The following is a 22109-nucleotide window of genomic DNA, read 5'->3' on the forward strand; positions in this document are numbered from 1 at the left end:
AATGACAGCAAAGATGAAAAACTCTAAATTAAAAGTTCACAATTAGCCAGGCTTGGTGGCACACATCTTTCTTCTCAGCACTCAGGAAGCATAAAAAAAGGCAAATCTCTGAGTGCAAAACCAACCTGATCACTGCAACAGTGAGACCCTGTCTCAAAAACAAAACAAAAAAAGCCCAAGTTCACAATTATTCACAAAAAATTTTACAATGGATAATTTTTCCTTAAGTACCTCCTTCCAATGTATTTATAAATTAAGTATCTGTAAAATGAAATAATGCTTTAGAGTGCAGAAACGTCTTTGCTTGCAGAGGCTTATTTTAGCAGATTCTCAGAACACCTCCCTACCCACATGGGTTTTTCTATATCCCTCATGATGATCAATGTGATTTACATAGATGACCCCCCAGCTGAACAGGAAGGCTGTCACCAGGACACTAGCTCACCGTTCACCTCTTCCTTTACTAACGCATGGGGCTTCTCAAGTCTCAACTTTCCAAACTAGTTGCATAAAGCCTTTAAGTTCTCAAAACTCACCGAGTAAGAACTACTGCCATGAAGATCTAGCACATGCTGGATTCAGTATAATCCATTTCCAGAAATTGTCACTGATGGGAATTTTGTTACAGAGACAGGACTCCAGAAAAACCACAGCAACAAATAATTGTGTACTTCTCCAAATCTGTATCTTCAAATATAGAGCTAGAGGCTAGCTTCACTTTGAGGAGTTCAAAATGTCCCCAACTAATGATTTAAAGAAACAAAGTTCCTGGATTCAATCCATTTAATGTCAATGCCTTAAGTGACAACAGTGACTAGAAGCAAGGAAGCAACTGTGGCTCTCACCCAATGCTTGCACTTTTCATATTTCCCAGATCCATAAGAGAAAATACAACTGAACCTGAGCTTCTCCTGGCTGGAAGCAGCCATTTGGCAGTACGGTATAATGCAAAGAACCAGAACACTAAGGAAAAGAAACCATGACTCATAGGTGCTCTGCTATGCGGTGTCACAACCTTGAGAACATTCTTCGAGCTTCTGACCTCCATAGTTCCTCCTTTGTGAATTCACAGCTGGGTGGGAAAATGCTCCAAGGTTGTTTGTGTAGTATCATACTTCCCTAATTCTTTCATGGAACACTCCGAGTCAAGTGTTTATCTCACAATTATATGGATTAAGTCTATACTTACAATTAAAGTTAGTTCTCGACACAACAGACTATCATGAGCATTCATTTTTTTTATACCCAAAGCGGAGAAATTAGGGTGGAGAGAATTTTCTTGGGGAAACACCCCCACTCACAGCTATGTTTTGCTGGAGAACAAAAATGGAAAATAGAAATACTTTCCAGTAACATGAAAATTCAGCAATTTCTACATTGTGATAGCAATTTGATTTTTGTATAAACACCACACACACACACAAACACACACTTTTATGCTTCTCTAAAAGAAAATCACTATGGTTTTCTAAGATCAACTATAATACTCCATTGGAAAATATGTTTTAGGTCATGGATATATGGAGGCTACTGCATTCTTAAAACTACCACTAGATGGAACATTCACTACAATGCTTATATTAAGCTGATGTCCAGTTCACCCTGACTAAATATATTAAATATTATGTCATGCAGTACTAAATGAAGTTTCATTATTCTTTGTGTGCTGTACTAAATTCTTAAATTAAAAAAAATTCAATAATGTCACTGTCCACAAAAAAAAAAATTAAAACTTTGGTCTGAATTCTATTTTTTTGTGTTCTCGTGGTATGGGAAGTCTTTCTGTCTATCTGTTGCTTTTATTGGTTAATGAATAAAGACGCTGCTTTCGGCCAGTGGCTTAACAGAACATAGCCAGGCTGGAAGAGATATATATATACAGACAGAGTAGGTGGAGTCAGAGAGAAGCCTTGTAGCCACCAAAGGGAAAGACACGAGCTGCCAGTTGGAACCTTGCTGGTAGGCCACGAGCCTCGTGGTAAAATATAAAATAGTGGAAATGGGTTAATTCTACATGTAAGAGCTAGCTAGCGACACCGTTAAGTGATTGGGCAAGAGTGATTTAAATAATACGATTTCTGAGTGATTATTTCTAGTCAGGGTGGTTGGGAAACGAACGAACGGCCTCCTACAACATTCTCAGATGTGTGTGTAGTATGTGTGCATGTTACATGAGTACATAATTCTCACACACATATATATGGAGGCCAGGTAGTCTTCCTTATTCGCTCTCTTCCATTATTTGTCAAAACAGGGTCTCTCTGAACCTAGAACTCGCTTATTTAGGTAGTTTAGCTAGGTAGCTAAACTTAAGAGCTCACATTTTGTAGCAGTTTAGCTCCCAGCTTCCCCGGGGACTCCCGAGTACTAGGATTACAGGCAGGTTGCCATACCTGCCCAATGTCCATCTGACTACTGCAGATCCAAATTCAGGTCCTCACTTATGCACGTTATGTTAAGCAGTTTAACAAATGAGCCATCTCCCCAGCCATGAGTTACAATTCTTGAGACCCAATAACATGGGTTCCATTTATGAAAATATTCTTTTGCCTAGATATTTTTACTTTCACATAAATTGTATCATACTTACTTATCTAAAACCCGTGGGTCTTCTGGGCTCTTGTTTTCATATTCTAAAAGTTCAAGGAAGCTCTGCATGTACCTAAAAAAGGAAAAGCACCATTAGCTGCCTGCCTAACATCCTTTCCCTTTTATAAGAGTATCCCAAGTTTTCATTCAGGTTTTACCCATTCCCATACACAGCTCAAGTACTTCAGGCTAACTTGAGTCCCCCAAAGCATGCAGGTAGCTCCATCTTTCTCTGGGAGTTCCGTTTTCTCTTGTCAGGAATTACTCATCAGTCCCATGGTCCTATGATTTAGGTGCATCCCTGAACACATGGACTGAGTTAGGAATAGGTCCTAAAGCTTCCAGTCAGGCTGAAAGAAGTACACAGAAGGCTTGCTGGAGGTCTCTGACGAAGAAACTGACTTCTCTGCTCCTGTACAGTGTGCTATACGAACAGGAAATCTGCAACTGCTGAAGGCAGTATGCCACCTAGAAGGAAGCTCATCTGAAAATAAAGCCAACACTATAAAAACAGATTTAATAGCTTCATGGTTTCTAATTCAACTAACAAGAAAAGCTCATCCTCTGACTGGCCCTTGAAGCTGTACAAGCCAGGTTCAGCAGTATTGTCTGCTATTATAAATGCATCCTAACTCCAGTGTACAGTTTGGTTACTCAAAAAGTACATATAGTTTTTAAAATTTATTTATTTTTTTATTTTGTGAGAATTGGTGTTTTGCCTGCATGGATATCTGTGTGAGGGTGTCAGATCTTGGAGTAACAGACAGTTGTGAGCTGCCATGTGGGTGCTGGGAATTGGAAGAACAGTCAGTGTTCTTAACTGCTGAGCCATCTCTCTAGGCCCTCAAAATAATTTTTTTTAAGACAGGGTCTCACTGTGTAGCCTTGGCTGACCTAGAACTTGCTATTTAGACAAGATTGACCTTGACCTCATAGAAATACACCTGCTAACTGCCTTCTGGATTCAGGAATTAAAGGCCTGCACCACCACACCTGGCAAAAAGAACATGAAATTTTAGTAAATGCCTCAGTTTGATCCTGAAGTGTAGACCAAGAATAAAGAAGGCTCCTTCTCTGAGTAAAATTAACTTCATCAATATGTATTAGAGAAATGCATGTTAGGCCCTCAGGAAAAAATTCTGGATTGATCTTGGTATTTCTCAATAAGAGCCAATACAAAAAAAGTGTACAGCATTATAATTCTTGAGTCTTAATAACATGTGCCACATATGAGCAAAGCTAGGCAAGCTCTAGCCCTTTCCAAAGGGAACAATCCTTCAGAGAGGAAAGTTACAAATGCAAAAGGAGCCAAGATTCCAGTAAGAGTCACAGCATGAAAGGAAGTGGGAAGACTACAGGGTAGCTGAGGGGACAGTGGCAGAGTTGCTGCTCCACATAAAGCCAATGCCAGAAACACACAAATACATGATCCTAAACTGGATTCTTACATCAAGACAGCATTTAAAAAACAGGAGCATTATTAAGATAACTACTAAAATAATTACAAGTGTTACCTATTAGGAAGTATTGCTATATCAATGATAATCTTCTAGATGTGACAATTATATCACGGTTGTCTACGAGTTATGACCAGAGATACATGTTAAAGTATTTGGGGACAAAGGAACATAATGGCAACTTCAATCCAATGTTCCAGGAACAGTAATGAATGTTTGTGTGATGTCAATCTAAAAAAGGGACAATCTGAAAGAATTTCACAAAAACACTGATATTTGGGAAGAGCATTCCAATGAGAAATCACACACTACAGGAGTCATGGGTATGTTCAAATGGCACCTCCTTGGAGACTCCTTCCTTGACTACACTTCTAAAATCCCTCCTATGTTGACCTGCTTCTTTTCCCACTCTCTTTCCCAGCTTCCCCTTTCTTCTGTAATGGCACACTGTTAAATACGGATGTTATTTTATTCATCTTGCTTCCTCTTTAATACCTAAGGCACAGCAATACATGATAGAAAAAAGAAAAACTGTCCGGACAAGAGGACTTTTAAAGAAAAAATGGTCACATCAGATATTTGGAAACAGTAACTGTTGGTTCTAATCTTTAATAAGAAGGATGGAATGTACTGGAGGCTGAACAGTTGCTGCCCAGATGGCCTTCAGAAGAACTATCTTTATAAGGCTGCAGGGGCCTCTGTACTAGTCACTAACAGGCAACCATGCAAAAGAAATCTTCCTTAGTTCTAGCAACTCCATTTTCATCCTGACAACTTTCACATTTCTTTTATGCATGTGTCTCATATACAGACATACACATGCACAAATGTAATCATATCTCTCCTCCCATTCAAGGTAGGAAAGAGAACATAAACATGAATTATGAAAGAGAAAATATAACCAAATGTTATCAGTGAAGCTGGATAAAGGTATATGGCAAGTAGGAAATTATTTTTCAAAACAGAATATGTAAGAACAAAAAGAAATGGCATGCAGATAGTCTTAAGTAGACATGGGCAATGGGGTACAAAGATTTAACATTTACAAAGTACAAAGTGAAAGTCCTATTTCACTTTGCCAGTATGTGTGTGTATGCATGTATGTATGTGTATGTATCCTTTTGATACATATATTATATCATATCATACATGATATATATTTGGTATATATACATATATTTTATATATACATATTTGATATATATATCAAAAGGAAATTTGGTATTTACTCCTGGCTCCTGATACAGTTTCTAATGACAGGTGTATCTTTTGTTACTCATAAGAAGCATCTATTGCTCACATTTGAGTTATTCTAACGATTTTGCTTAGGGTGGGGACTTTAGACAGTGTCAACACAATCAGAACAATGCTATAAGTGACTGGGGAGCTGTAACTTTTGTTCTAATCCCCAAACTCTGTGGAGGTACAAGGTGTGGAAATGAAACTATAAAAACTCCTGAATTAGGAGGTTCTGAGATCTTTGTGTTGAACACCTGGAGGCGTTCTCCACTTTGAGTTGAGCACACTCAAAGAGGGCATGGATGCTCTATAGCTACAGCAACATTTTGTCTGATATATTTCTACCACTGTTGCTATTTCTGAATTATATCTTTAAAAATCTACCTTTAAATATAAACATAGTGACTTCCTGAGTTCTGTAATCCACTTGAGCAAATTATGAACTTCAGAAAAGGGGCATGGAAACTCAATGTCCAGCCAATTAGTCTAAAGCATAGATAGGGCATCTGAGGTGTAGTATCAGTCTTGGGGAACATAGCCCTTAAAATATGGGCTCTGTGCTGACTTCACTACCTAGTATTGGGATTGAACAGAGTTGCTGCTGTTTGGAAAATTGGTTAATGTTGGAAAACAACTCAGAGACAGTAATTCACTTGGAAGTTCCTGAAGTAACTGCTATATAAACAATGGAAATGATCTAATTGCTATCACTTACTGGATTTACTGGATCAAAGGACTTGACCTTGCCTACCTAGAATCCTCAAGATTGTCCCTGACAATGACTTTTACTTTCTACAGCAATATTTCCAATGATGGTCTTGAAGCAATAAAGAAATCTCACACAAATAACTATTTGTTGCTTCTTCCTTCTAAAACAAGCCATGAGTCCAGAGCACAATGTAACTATGGTATCAAATGCATAGTCATCGTTTCTCTGATCTTTCCCACAACCTAAGGACTATGCACCTCATAGGAGTTTCTGCTTTTCTGGAAAGGAGGCTAGACAGTGAACCTGTAACTGTAAGATCATCTAAAATTGTGGGTAGTGGAGGAAGTTCCTAGTGAACATGTAAGTATCAGATGAAGTCCTGAGAGAATGCATGGTGTTGACATGAGCATGGCCATGTCGAGGACACCAATGCCTCGGACCCATGGGAATGGCAGAGCCATCCCCTGGTCCATATATGGATGTTGACAGTGTGTACAGAAAAATGTCCACTGAAATTTCTTCCTCCCAGATATTTACACCTCAAGACTGCTCCCCTACAGAGATCCCCTACCTAGAACAGCTAAACTTGAGCTAAACTCCTTATTCAGCTCTATACAAGAAATCCACCTCTTCAATTCAGGGATGATGTTGATGCAACTCCATGAGAATGTGTGACTCGACTCTGGCTTTTCTGTATGTGTCTATCATTTTCTTCATTCCTCATCACCTGAGTTAGGTCGATCCCTAGGCCATGCATGGTCAGAGCATAAAATAGTGCTTCTGAGAAGAACTTCACATTCTTGGGAATGCTGTTGAATGTCCATTCTCTATCAGAAGCCAGGCTACCACAAACTCTCTGAATTCAAGCTACTTTTCCATGATGTTCTCCTGCTCCTCTGTACCAGTCAGTTCCACCCACCCATCAAGGAACAGCACAAGACCAAAGCCAGCATTTTCTGCCCCTTTTGTTCTTACAACACTGTTCCTGATTAGCAACGGGTATGCCACCTAGTCCCTACTGTCCTCCTCCTTTCTCCAGACGCTCCCATAATGCTTCTAGCAGAGTAGAGCAAACATGCAAACCTGTCTAAAAACACACCACCTTTTCTTACAGCCTCCCACTCAGTGATCTCACCTAGGGAGGAAAGTCATCACAAACTCCATTCCCTCTGTGAGGGAATGCATGCTTTACAATCAGCGGTACAACTGACTTAACTTGGTTTTAAAAGTTTTTGTATGTGCAGATGCAGCACGGCATGGAACTGATACTATTTCCATGTGAGGTTCCCCTGCAATGATTTGACTGCTCAATCATTTCCTTCACGGAAGATGTTTAAAATAAAAACAAGAGGCAAGGCTGAAACCTACTAAAAGTACAAAACGTCTCCCTATCCAAAGGACAGCAAATGGGTTAGGACTTGCCTAGTGCTCTATTTTGTCAAAGCTGTCCTTCAATCCCTAGTAACTGGGCATGGTGACACACGTGTGTAATCCCAATACTCGGGAGAGAAGAGGATCAAAAATGCAAGGTCACCTAAGCAACAAATTGAATTCAAGGCCAGTCTGGGATCCCTGAGACATTGCCTCACTTTTTAAAATGAAAATAGGTCCACTGATGTCTGGCCACTGCACTGCCATTCCTTTATATTATTCTCTAATTATTTTTTTGGTCTTTAAAACAGGGTTTCTCTATGTAACCACCCTGACTGTCCTGGAACTTGCTTTGTAGAGCAGGCTGGTCTTAAACTCACAGAGATCCACCTGCCCCTGCCTCCCGAGTTCTAGGATTAAAGGTGTGTGTTACCACCACCTGGCTATTCTTTATTTTTTTTTTCAATGAAGCAACCATGTGTATAACAAGAGAAAAAAATTATCTTTTTTTTCAAAGATACTTCGATTATACAGTTTTAAGATGAAACTTTGTTTTTTTTTTTTTGTTTGTTTGTTTGTTTTTAAACAGAGCTTCTCTGTGTAACAGCTCTGGCTTTCCTGGAACTTGTTTTGTAGATCAGGCTGGCCTCTGCCTCCCAAGTATGAGATTGTAAGTGTGCGCCACCACAGCCCAGACAGTTTTTAAATGAATAGTTAGAAGAAAAGCATTTTAATGCAAGGAAAACCCAGCTATCCTGAATGACTCAGTCCCAGAAAGACAGTATGTACACTTCTGTGGAAAATGGTGCCAATGCCAAACTGTTCCAAGCATTGTAGGATGATCAGAACATTTACTTACCAACTCTGAACTAATCCCACTGAAGGGCGGTTCAACAAGTTATCCGGCAAAAGGTTAACCTCTCTCATTGTGTTAGCCAGTCGAACAGGAAGCTCCTTACGCAGAAACATATATGAAGTTTTTTCGCATGCATTATCTCTACCTATTAAGAGATGAAAACAATTCCATAAAATTAACATCCAGAGACATAAGATGTTCTCATGTTAGCAGAATTATTACTGGTCAGGAAAAGAAAATTAAGTAATATAACAATGTCTAGCTAAAATTTTCTTCTCTGAAATAGCAAGTTTAAGGAAACCACTTAATTAGAAGAGAAAAAGAACATTTATTCCAAGGAAAGCGATCTTTTCTTAACACAAATATGTACCTAGTGTTACCAGTCATAATATAAAAGTGACCTGGGATATAATTTGAGTTTGTTTTCAAATAAACACTGTGGGGCAATTGCCAAGTACGGAAACAGTACAACATGTAAATCCACTCCTGTGGTTTGCTGGGCGGCAACATGCTCCATTCATTCTGTAAAGGTTCCTAATGTGTGTCAACCGTTTGGTAAAATTTTTCTTCCAATGTTTCTTTAGGAAACACTCCTCTGCCACCCTGGAAGCAGACACTCTATGATTCCAAGTAAAGGGCTCTAAGCCACAGGACTATTATGTCCCCAAGAAATAGTTTACAATGTACTCCCAGGGCAATGATCCACTATGACAAGTTCAAGAAGGCAAAACACATCATATGGAAGGTCAGTGAGGCAAGGCAGGCATGGCAGTTGAGTAACATGCGACTCCTCCCATGTAGAATAGCAGAAATTGAGAGTAGAACGAGGGCTCCTAGAGGTTGGGGATAGTAGGGATGGAGTGGGATTCCATCAATAGCTACTAAGCTCAAGTTAGAAGAAATAAGTTCTGGTGTAACGCCGCACAATATGGCTAAAAATTGTGCACCACATATTTAAAAAAACTAGAAGGATTTTGAAAGCTGGTCAGGAGAAAAGACCAGATGTTTAAGGAGACAAATACGTCTAAGCTGATGTTAACAATATGCACACTGAACATTATATGCTACTCCATTAATATGATCAATATGCACAGATTATTATATATCAGATAAAAATTAAAAAGTAACAGGGAAGACATGGTCAGGGAATCTTCAGGAGCTGGTTGTGCATTCACATAAACAGGGTAGGGTGAAAGAAAAGGCGTCTGGCCACCTAAAAGAGGAAACCTGTCTTTTCCCTACTGCTTGTGGCCAGAGCAGTCTCCTGAAGTCATTACAAACTTATGGCTGGGGGATAGGTGTGAAATAAAGGATATGAGTTTGGGGGACACAAATACCCTCTGGCCCCAAGTCAGCCATCTTGTGGTTGTGAAACATTTGCTGAGCTTTACCATGCTGCTGAACTTCAGCTGTCCGAATCTGTAAAGCAGGGCTCAGACTTTATAAAGGCAACATATAATAACACATAACCCTGGTCCTCCGCTCTGTATACTTACGAGTCTATCCCATCTCCCTGGCACTGCTGGGCCTCCTCGATGCTCCACACTCTGTGGAAGCTGTTTTGGAATGAACCAGGCTAATCCCCTATATAAAAAGGCAGCACCCGAGGGGCTCCACACACAATATTTTCTTTTCTTTTTCTTTTTTTGTGGTTTTTTAAAACAGGGCTTCTCTGTGTAACAGTCCTGCTTGTCGTGGAATATGCTCTGTAGACCACACTGGCCTCGAACTAAGAGGCCCATGTGCCTCTGCCTCCCAAGTGCTGAAATTAAAGGTATGAATCACCACTGCCTGGCCACACAGTATTTTCCAATCCTTTCCCCCACTTTCTAGTTTCTCCCTTTCCTTTCTACAAAATAAAGCTGGAAACAAACATACCCAACTCTTGAGAGTCATCTGTGGATCTTTCCTTCCTCACCAATCTGAATCCCATTTCCATATTTAAACAGGTTAGAATGAAGATTGGTCTTAAATCATTATTTCCTTCCTTCTAAAGTGCCAATATTGAAGGTCCTTGGTAGGTAAATCTTTAATGGGCAATTCTTTCACTTTCCCCTTAGCACTCTGATACATATGTTAGTCCTAAATACCACCCCCAAATAAGAGGGGAAGGGGTATAATACTCCAGAAATGAACATCCAAATTTCTAGAGGTGAATCTGGTAGTTTTGCTTTAAATATATATTATTCCTATTGATCCATATAACTAATTTTTTTTTGGTTTTTCGAGACAGGGTTTCTCTGTGGTTTTGGAGCCTGTCCTGGAACTAGCTCTTGTAGACCAGGCTGGTTTCGAACTCACTGAGATCCTCCTGCCTCTGCCTCCCAAGTGCTGGGATTAAAGGCGTGCGCCACCACCGCCCGGCCTAACTTTAATTTTAAATGCACTAAAATGCTGATATTGCCATAGTTAATCTCATTGGAGCTATTATCTAAGTTAAAATATAAATCTGGATCTTTACAGCCCAAAAGAAATTAACTCTAGATTCTGGTGAAAAATACATTGAGAAAAGCACTTGTTAAAGTACACAGAAAATATCACTGTGGGCTGACAAAGACCAGCTTTCAATCAAGCTTCTTCTGAAACCTATCTCTCAACAGCCCAGACTCTACACTTTATGCTGACCTGCTTAGAACAGTTGAAATAAGAACCTTGCTATGCCATTTTAGCAAAAATCCTCTGACCTTAATATCTGGCCTTCCTTGGTAATGACTAGATTCCTCACCCCCATTTTAGGTATCTAAATATTCCAGACAGTTCTAAACATGAGTCTAGTTGACCTAGTAAGAATCTCCCCAAACACTGATCCCTGTAGTGATATTTCATTTGGATTTTAATAAATAAAGCTTGCCTGAAGCTCAGAGAATAAAACAGCTGTTCTGATCAGCCTTACAGACCAGGCAGTCAGTAGGGACACACACCTTTAATCCCAGTAGCCATGATAGTTTGCCACAGAAACCGGATGGTAGTGGTGCATGCCTTTAATCCCAGCACTAGAGAATAAAAAACAGGAGGAGTCAGGTCTCACACACAGTCTCATTCCTGGGGGCAGGATCGCCATTTCGGAGCGAGGTAGAGTGTTGGCTGGCTGTTTTGCTTTTCTCACTTTCAGGTTGAACCCCAATTTCTGTCTCTGGGTTTTTATTAACTGTGCTACAAGATCACTCTTAGTGATTTTCTGCCCACTGACCCTTTGCCCACACATACTTCCATACATGGTTCCTGAGCTAGAACTTTCCACTTGTCCATGGTGCCTAGAGCTGAGCCCAATCTTCCCCCTCTACTATAAAACCACTACAAGGAAGACTCTTGAATAACATCAGGGCAGTGAGTATGGCAGCAGGCGGGCAGGCAGATGTGCTCTGGGGCAATAGCTGAGAGCTCACATCTTGATCCATAAACCCACGTCAGAATGAGAGAGCCACTGGGAATAGCATGGACTTTTAAAACTGCAAAGCCTGCCCCCAGTGACACACCACCTCCAGCAAGAGCCATTCTTATTCAAACCACCACACCATCTTTAACGAAGATTACTAAGAATTTCTTAGCAGGGAAAAAAAAGTTCTGAAATGGAGAAGAAGCAAAAGACCCTCGATAAACTGGAACTGGAATTATCAGTATGAACTAAAAACCTAAGGGTTTCAGCAGGGGTAGCTAATAAAAGTTTCCAAGCATAAACTTCCCAGTCTATAGCTGGTTAGAAGTACGGGGTTAGGATGAAGAAATTGCTATAATAATCAAGAGCTAACCAGTAGGTCCATGCCTCGCCTCTGAAACCCATGGGACTAGATGGTTCCAGAATCAAAAGTTCTCCCCAGTTTTCAAAAGAGCACATGCTATACTTGTGCAATAGACATCAAATACTATACAGATACAATACAGCTACAGTGAAATATATGAACATTTACATTAAGTAGAATAAAGTCTATTGTTTTAAGTCAGCCCAAACCATATTCTGTCAAATAAGCTGGGTGCCAAAACTTAAATTTACTTTCAGAAGTTTTGAACCTCATGATTCAGATAAAAGTATATGACTCAACGGGACAGCAGTAAGATCTGGTGCTACAGCCAGATTTTGGTCTGAATCTTTAAGCACTCACAGACTTTTTCACCCTTCTATATCTCATTTTAACCATCCATAAAATCATGGCACCTCCTTCACAGTGGAGACTAGTGTTCAACACTGAGCATAGATATACTCTTAATCTTAGAAGTAGGCTTCATTAATGCCTGGTGATGATCAAGCAGAACATTTTAAAGCCATGGCCAGCAAGGTTAAATTGTCTGTTATTTGTACTATCAGTTCTCAGAGCATGACTGTATTCTAGGCTGATGTGAGCCTCAGGCCATTGGACAACTCCACATCACATTCAAAATCATAAGGATGTGCTCAGTATTCCTACCATTTACGAGTTTAAATTCAAAGTCTTAAATGGTTTACCTGTCAAATCTGTACTATCTAGAAGACTTAACCTTTAGGCACGATCTAAGAGAATCAGTTTCAGCAAGTGTTTGACTCTGGTGGAGCTGGGCTATCCGACTGTTACAAACCCGTAGACTTGTCTTGACATCCCCCATAGCACCTAGCACAACACCTTGCCCATTATAGATTCTCAATGACGCTTTGGAAGATATAATCATGCTTTGAGAGGTTTATATTTTTAATGCAGAATAGCTTAAAAATTCCAAGTTTTCCCTCCTACATTCTAATTTAGCTTCAAGAACAAATTCTTTGTACTTAGCTACCTTAATTATACATCAGCTTAAATAGGAGCATAAGTTTTTTTCGTTAGTTCACTAATTAGTGAACCTAAAAATAAATGTCTGATTTTTACAACTTTTCTGTGGCTTTCCTCATATACGCTAAAGGTATCTTATCCTAGATGTTGAATACTTAGCTTAAATCAAGGGTTCTAGCAACCATTTTTATAATGAATGTATCAAAACCCTTAGTTTTTAATAAGTCTTCTCAAAAGTGTTGTTTTTACATATCTTTCCCAGCTATTCTTTCCAATTATTTGACTCCATCCCTCTCTCTCCCACTTACTTGACTTCTCTACATTCCTTAATTCTTATTTTCTATTTTATTCTACTTTTATCTATATGCTTCCTCTTGTTTGATATTACCAGTTAAATTTTTTCCTAACATCTATTTAGAAGACAACAAAGAGGAAACAGTGAGGAGGAAAATTCTGACTCCGCAAATACAAGTGAGGCACTAGCTCACATTCACAGGGCTTGTTTTCCTCCCTGGCTTCAGGATCCTGACTCTCTTGTTTCTGTCTGCTTTCAGTGCTGGGGATTTAAATCTAGGCTTCCGCATGCACTCCCCCGCTCAGTTCTTCCCTGTCCCTTTGCTTTTTATACTCTGTTCTTTCACTGAAAGTTGGAGATAACTATTCATGTCCAGAGCCCTACAGTTTGCCTGGTTCTACACAGCTTTATATTCACCAAGACATGTGAAGACTAGGCAGAGAAATTACAATGACTTTCAATTTAATTTGGGGATTCCTCCTCGTGAAGGAATCAAGAGGCAACCAGAAGTATTTGTCTAGTCACCTGAGAGCAAGAGTTCACACACAAGATTGTTCCATAGTAGCTGTTACCTTGAACCCTCTTTTCAATTGATGTATAGGAGACAGAAAAATAACCATTGCCCAGCAACGGTGGCGCACACCTTTAATCCCAGCACTCGGGAGGCAGAGGCAGGTGGATCTCTGTGAGTTTGAGGCCAGCCTGGTCTACAAGAGCTAGTTCCAGGACATGCTCCAAAGCTACAGAGAAACCCTGTCTTGGAAAACCAAAAAAAAAAAAAAAGAAAGAAAAGAAAAGAAAAGAAAAGAAAAAGGAAGGAAGGAAGGAAGGAAGGAAGGAAGGAAGGAAGGAAGGAAGGAAGGATTGTGTCTGTTAATGAAGTGGCCTAGTAATGGTTTATAATAAAAGACAGTTGAGGACATCTTCCATGATCTGTCTCGTTGTGAATACAACCCTCTAATAGTTTCCTGTGTGGATTATTGATGGTTATCTTCATCCCCAACTTTCAGCCATAACACTTGGTGTGGCTGATTAGAAACTAGCAGTGGGAGGGAGTAGGTGGAAAAGGAGAACAATGAAAGAAAAAAGCACTAGCGAGGAATGAAATCCAACAAAATGGTCCTGCTCATGTACATGTTGCTTTTTAATAACACTGGCAAGTAATGTTGGCGTTTGGGATGTATATTTTCCATTAATCATGTTAAATTGAATAAATTTTAACAGAACATAATTTAGAGTAGCTCTTTGACTTTTCTCTAGCTGTATTTATAAGACTTTAAATCAAACATAGTAACACATACTTTCAATCTAAGCAATAGGGAGGCAGGGGCATCAAAAGGTATCTTCTGGCTTTCTGGCCTCCACATCCATGGACACACATGCACAAACACAGAACTATCACATGACCTACTAACCCCTCTTCCAAATAACACAGTAGAAATAAGGCAACAAGGTGCATCAGATCAGAGAGTAGGAAGAAATACAGATGTATACGGAACTTAACAGAGCTGTGATCACCTAGACTCTAGTGGTTCTCAACCTTCCTAACACTGTGACCTTTAATACAGTTCCTCATGTTGTGATAACCCCAACCATAAAATTATTTTTGTTGCTACCTCATACCTGTAATTTTGTTACTGCTATAAATCATCATGTAAATATCTGCTTTTTGATGGTCTTAGGTGACCCCTGTGAAAGGGTCATTCAAACCCTCCCCTAAGGCATAGTGACCCACAGGTTGAGAACCATTGTGCTAGAGTCATGTAACAATCATTAGGTAGCCAATGTCACTACACACACACATATAAATCTAATTCTGGAAGATTATAGATCTATAGTCCTAACAGCAAATTGGTGAGTATTGTTGTCATGGAAGCAGGAATAGTTAGGTAAAGGCTATATGATACCCATTTCTGAATTTCACTGAGGAAAAATGTTTAGTGAATGACCATAGCGAATAAAAGGAGTTCAAAGTCATAATCGATAGCACAAATAACGTGAACGTGCTACCTATTCCTTGGGAAATGATCAGTTGGTACAGCAGAGACTGTCAGTTCACAAACTTGAAACAAAATATCATTCAAGGTCAAGAGCTTCCTATGTACCTCTTATTCTTAGCTAGAAACTAGCTTCATGTGGACAACTCTGTGCCGCCAATTTATGATAGAGCCCTAAGCAATGCCTGCCGAGGACCTACTATATGTCATGACTAGTGTGGCGCAATCGAGACCGTCAATAAAGCAATCTAATGATTATATGCTATCATTTCTATTTTGTAGAAAAAGGCATTAAATGTGATAGGATTAAGCAGTTCTCCCAAGTCTACACTGCTGACAGATACCAAAAATTAAGGCCTGGGTGTAAATCTACATACTGTTCCTATTTCCATAGACAACCCAACAAATTAACAAGTAATAGTCTTTGGGATCAGAATAACTATTTCAATATAAGAAAATGGAGTAGGTACTAAACTGACAGTCCTGAAATGATAAGACAAAAAACTTTTAAAATTATTCCATTTTCTGATTATTTATGAGAATAAATGTAGAGAAAACTAAATATCTATAGAGACAATGTTTGCTATATTTACTCTGGGAGAAATGGCACATTATGTTCACCTGAAAAAAGAACCAGGTTTGTTGTTGTTGTTGCTGTTGTTTTGTCAGGTTGTTTTCAAGTCAAGGTCTCTCTGTAGCCTTGGTTGTCCTGGAACTCACTCTGTAGATCTGCCTGCCTCTGGGTGTGCACCCCTACTGCCCAGCATAAAAAAGTTCAATCTAGCGCCATTTTATCCATGGATTTGCCCCTAAGTTTGCCTAGGTAAGAGATATAAACCATCTAGGCTTCATACAGGAGTGAGAGTATCTACTTCATATGATGGTGAAAATCACAGCTAAACCTATCCATTATGGTGTCTGACATGTACAGAAATATAAGTTCACTTAGCCTCCCAGAAAAAAAAAAAAAAACAGTTCTGGTTTCCTTTGAAAGAGGTGGCCAAGATGCTATGTCAATCACTGGTTGAAGATGGGGACAATCCCTTCATTACCCAGGGCTTCTACTGTCTCATGTATAACACAGGAGAGGCTATAGGTCAGTGTTTCTCAACCTGTGGGTCACAACTCCTTTGGAGTCACTCAACCCTTTCGCTGGGGTCATCTAAGACCATCAGAAAACACAGATATTTACATTACGACTCATTAACAGTAGTAAAATTACAGTTCTGAAGTAGCATTGAAAATAAGTGTATGGCTGGGGTCACCAGAGCGTGAGGAGCTGTACTGGAGGGTTCCAGCCGTCGTTAGGTTGAGAAGCACTGCTATAAACGGTAGTCAGCTCAAGTTTCCACTGACTCTAAAAGGGGAAGATTTAAGTTTGTTTCCTTACAGTTTCCAATTATAGCACACGCTCAGCTTGCCTAGTAATGGAAATTCTGAGACAACCCCGGAAAGAAAGTAAACAGTCAAAGAAAGGTGTGAGTGCTGAAAGCATTTGCTTCCAGATGTGCTCTTCTGTCTCTCCATCCAGAACATTCCTGATGACTTCAAATAAAAGGCAATTGGATGAATACCTCACACATTCCTATATAACTCCTCATTCATATATGAACATCTCAAAGGACGTGACTATCCTTAGCAATTTTCTAAAGCTTTCCAATTCCTGTTTTATTCCAAACCCCGAATAATCAACTATGCTGACAAGACTCCACAGTGACTTAAGTGGTAATCTTCAGCATTCCATGGGCTCTGTCCCTAGAGTTAATTTTTAAAATCCTGGGCTTGAGCAAAAACTTACTGGATGTGGCACTGTGGGTTTTTTTTTTTTTTTACCTCCTGAAGCACAATGTAATCACCCATGTATGAGCACCTAGACACTATTCTCAGAGACTGTGTTAGGTAGCTTAGGCTTGTAGTTTACAGGCACTCCCAAGTTGATTCTTCTGAGCAGCTGTGACTGATAACCATGAACCATAGAGTAGCATCTAATCACATACAACTAAACGAGGAAAAGCAAATCAAAGAATTCCTCAGGATCAAATGGTGGCCATTAAGCATTAAAACTTATCCTAACTACCCTATACACTTTAGTCTTTATGTTCATGTTTGAGCTTTTTGTCCAGCCTCGTAGAAAACTAATCACAGAAACCTTCAGTCTGCATGCCTCTCTTTTCTCCTTCTCTTTCAGATGATCCTGAAATATAGAGGATACAAGCTCAACAAATCCGTTAAGAAAATTAGCCGTACTTTACAATGAGTCCGGCTGATGTTCTTAATGTGTGACAAGTGATGACGATGCATTTGTTGAGGTTTGCCTCCACTTTCACACATGCCCAGTCCGGCAGCACCATTCTAAGCTAGAAAGAAATGGGAGGAGGACTAGGAACAGAAGCCAGCTCTGCCCCACTGCACAAGATAGTCTCGCCTGCTCAGAACTGCAGTTTCCTGATTTGTAAAGTGGGTACAGCTGCGCTGAGAATCAAACAGTATCACATTTTACACCAAGTTTGGGTACCCATTCTCTATAAATTCTAGTGGCAGTGGCATCTAGTCAATCTTTTCCAGCGGCCATATAAGTCTAATTTCCTCCTGGAATAGTTTCAGTGAAGCCAAGCTCAGACTTAAAACAGAAAGACCATTGAGTACATCAGCCAGAGACAGCTAGCTACAATGTGTAAACAGCTCTAGCCAAAGATGGGTAGCGTCAGGGAAGCACAATTTCTAGAGAAGGGATTCAGCGTGCGGCAAGCAGCATTCTCCGGAAAGGGTTACTCCTTCAGAACACTGTGTGACAAGTACAGGGACGGTAGCACAACAATGACCGCTTCACTTTCTATTAAAGTGGCAGAATCAGGAAAAAAGTAACACAGTCAGTATAAAATCAGTCGGGTTATCAAGAAATAACTGCTACCAAACTTAAGGAAACATTCTCTGTTACTAGATAGAAGCCTGGGGGTATGATGGCACACCCCTGTAATTCCTACACTCACACAGAAGCTCGCACATGATCAGATCTACCAAAATATAATACTGGAGTATGCCACAAATTTCAAAGGGCCTTACAGTTTTCTGACTAGCACCACATGAGACAGTATCAAACTTCATGGTGTGGGAAAATGTAGAAGAGTTGGTCATTTATTTCCAACAGTGAGACTATTGTATACTGACCTCTGAGCAGGAGTAACAAACAAGACATTACAGGTGTAAAGCAAATGTTAGGACAGAATCCCAGATCAAGCCTAAGAATGAAAATAAAATCACTGCTGCCAGAAATAGAGAACCACTGGATTAGAATCCAAAGTGTTCAATTAGAGAGAGCATATATCAATATCCACCTACATAACATAATTTTATGTCTAATACAATTTTATGTCATTCATTATGGCACAAGGTACAACCTTAGAAGATGAACCAATGATCAGGACCAGGGTTTTCAATAAGACATATTAAAGCCTGGCGTAGTGGCACACCCACCTTTAATCCCAGCACTCAGAAGGCAGGGGCAGGAAAATTTCTATGAGTTTGAAGCCAGCCTGGTCTATAGAGTGAGTTCCGGGACAGCCAGGGCTGTTACACAGAGAAAACCTATCTTGGAAAAACAAGAGATACGAAAGATACCTAACCTAAAATGAGCCATGACCAAACTCAGTTCTGCCAGGAAAAGAAATACCAAGAGAAATTAGCCCTAAAAGCATATAATATAAAAAGGATATTTCAATGCCAATTTACATGTCAAAGATGGAAAACTTGTGAATACCAGGTGAGCCACCCATAGTCTCTTTGCATATTTTGCTGCTGTGCTAGTCAACAGGTTCTTCACTGACTACCAACACAAAAACAAGGAATTCATGCAAATGATTGAAAACCCAGATTCCAGTTACCACATACTTTAGGCAGAACAAAAATGCAGGTAATACAGCAATCAGGCACAAAAAAAAAAAAAAAAAAAAAAAAACCTTGTAGTTCCTATGTTAGGCATTACAATTAAAATAAAAAAAAAAACTCATTTTGGCAACCCTGTAGAGAAACAAGTATACTTAAATTTTACTGACAGTTTTGTAAATTAAACCTATAAAATCTTTCAAAGCCATTCATATGAAAATCCTATTCAGAAACAAGATACTCCATAAGTAAACTACCAGATTATCTGGAAAAGTCTGGGGCACCCAAAAACACATTCCAGATAAAGGAAGGCTGAGTGTTAGCGGGATGTAGGACAAACAGCTTTATCACTTAAATGCACCTTAAGAGCAACAATGCTTACTCTTTAAAGAAAGAACTGAATTGCCTTAGACCAGGGGCTGTCAAACTTGTTTTAAACGACCAGACAATAAGCACTTTCAGCTTTGTAAACCATAATACATTCTCTGGCAACAACTCAACTCTGCTGTTGTGGAGGAAAGCAAAGTTACAGAATTTAACCAATGAGCATATCTATGCTCCAGTAAAGCTTTATTTAGAAAAACGGGAGGTGTCAAAACTCAGAGTAAACACAAAGAACAATCTCTAGTGTAAACAACTGGCTTTTGGTGATGATGATTGTTTATTAGTTGTAACAATGGCTATTTTCAGGTCCCACACTGGTACAGAATTTTGAAAGCAGCAGAGGCTGTGTGTTTGGGAGGTACAAGAGAACTCTTGACTCTCTGTATTTCCAGAATTTTGCTGTGAATTTAAAGATACTCTTAAACATCTACTAATAAAAAACAATGAGAAAAAACAGGTTCTGATCAGAGACATTCTTAGACAAATATATTCCAAAAAAGATTTACCCAACTCTTGAGACAGAATTATCACCAAAGCAAAATAATTTAATGCAATATAAAAAAATGGAAAGTGGTTATATTTTGTATTTGCATCCAGCAACAAAGGTAAGGTTTCCTAAATCTTGCCAACAGTCTGATCAACTTCCTAAAAGCTCAATAGAAGGAAACCACCCAGACATCAACAAGGTCGGTAAGTGAAGCTATGTCCTCTTCAAAGAACTCACTACTAGTGGGAGTTCAAAGGAGAGCAACCACTATGATAATCAGTACGAACGTGCCTCAAAAAGTCAATAAACGCACAACCTAGCTAGTCCACTCCTGGGTAGTCAAAGAACCTCAAGTCCACAGAGATCCCTGCACACACACATATACTGCTACAATGCTAGCAACGGCAAAAAGAATGAAAACAGCTATCAATAAATGAATGGATAAATGTACACATACTCAAATGAATTTTAATCAGCCATAAAGAAAAATGAGATCATGGTATTTGTAGGAAATGAGACAGAACTAGAAATTATATTCAACAAAAAGTAATGTTTTCTCTGTATGCAGATGCTAGGGGTGTGTGTAAGTCATGAAACTAGAAGGAGAGAAAATATGGGCGACAACACATGCGACATGAAAGCAGACAGGGAGAGGAGGTGGGCTAGCAGCAGCAGGGCAGGAGACACAGGAAATTTCCTACCTTCTAGGATAATAATAAAAGGCTAATCAAGTACATGAAAGATACTCAAGTGCTGTAAAAGGAACAAAGTCAGAACTTCAAATTTAGATGCTTTAAGATGTCCCACAGTCTAATAAATGAGGTTCCATGGAAACCCAGCCCTATCAGATCATAAAGGCCTAAAGATTAACTTTTTTGTTGTTGTTGTTGTTGGATTTTTGTTTGTTTGTTTGTTTTTGGAGACAGGGTTTTTCTGTGTAGCTTTGGTGGCTGTTCTGGAATTATAGATTATAGACCAGGCTGGCCTCGATCTCACAGACATCCACCGGCCTCTGCCTCCTGAGTGCTGAGATTAAAGGCATGCACCACTACTGCTTGGCTAAGGCCAGTTTTTTAAACAATGACCAAGGTACAACAGCTAAGTACAATGTCCAGACCCTAAATTGCTCCCTTCCCTTTTAATTCTAAATAGTTGGTTTCTGTCTCTAAACAGGTTGGTCTAATTCTTGGCAGTCCCTCACAGCATCAGACCTTTTACACTTAAAGGAAAGTTCTGTAGGGCACATGTAAAGAAGCAAAATAAACACATTGAGAAAGAAGGATGAGATGGCTTCCCCCTTTCCTAGCACAATCTTTGAATACACCTTTTCAATTTTCCAGGAATGAAATTGTTGTTCTGTGCACTGGTAACCAAGCTTCGAAGAGCAAGATGACTTAAAAACCTGAGACTTTACAGAGAGCAGGCATTTGGCACCGAAGACAACATCTCTGTTGGTAATAGAGTCTTAAAATACTTTCAAAAGGAAAGCCAAAGGCAGCTGGGCTCTTAAACCTCAAGAATAGCAAGAACAATGGAACTGGCTCTGCCTTCTAGCAGCTAAAGCCTAGAGGATTCACAGAGCTGGTGTTTAGGGTAGATAGCAAAGCATGTAGGTCTGTGAAAAGCTAGAGGAGGTTTGTCCAATAGTTCGCTTTCTGGTGGTTTAACTTAGGAGACGCTGTATTGTTATGTGGAGAGGCTATAGGCAAGTGATGTAATGACCCCATGTCATTTATGGAGTTACAGCACTCGCTGTGCAGAGAAACCTGAGCTGAGGAAGCCGAGAAGCTACAAAGGGGCAGGCATCCACACACTGGAAAGGGAGGAGTTAAGACAAAATCGCCAGACCCAAAAAGAGGAACATGGGATGTACTCACTCATATTTGGTTTCTAGCCATAAACAAAGGACATTGAACCTATAATTAGTGATCCTAGAGAAGCTAAATAAGGAGAACCCAAAGAAAAACATATAGACATCCTCCAGAATATTAACCTTCATCAGGCAATGAAAGGAGACAGAGAAAGAGACCCACATTGGAGCACCAGACAGAAATCTCAAGGTCCAAATCAGGAGCAGAAGGAGAGAGAGCACGAGCAAGGAACT

The 22109-nt window shown here is 39.6% G+C and overlaps 1 protein-coding gene across 1 annotated transcript in view; it reads right to left on the reverse strand.

Moving 5' to 3' along the window:
* The window catches only part of Pdk3 (pyruvate dehydrogenase kinase 3), a 72067-nt gene that overhangs the window by 41515 nt on the left and 8443 nt on the right, over positions 1 to 22109 (reverse strand). The window contains exons 2-3 of the mRNA XM_050126450.1: positions 8225 to 8366; positions 2591 to 2662 (exon numbers count right to left, since the gene is read on the reverse strand). Coding sequence (XP_049982407.1) covers positions 2591 to 2662; positions 8225 to 8366 — 214 coding nt within the window. The remainder of the gene's footprint in view (positions 1 to 2590; positions 2663 to 8224; positions 8367 to 22109) is intronic.

Source organism: Alexandromys fortis, unplaced genomic scaffold (genome assembly GCF_014885135.2).
Source record: "Alexandromys fortis isolate MF-2015 unplaced genomic scaffold, M_Fortis_MF-2015_v1.1 scaffold_256, whole genome shotgun sequence".
In the NCBI taxonomy this organism is placed as follows: Eukaryota; Metazoa; Chordata; class Mammalia; order Rodentia; family Cricetidae; genus Alexandromys; species Alexandromys fortis.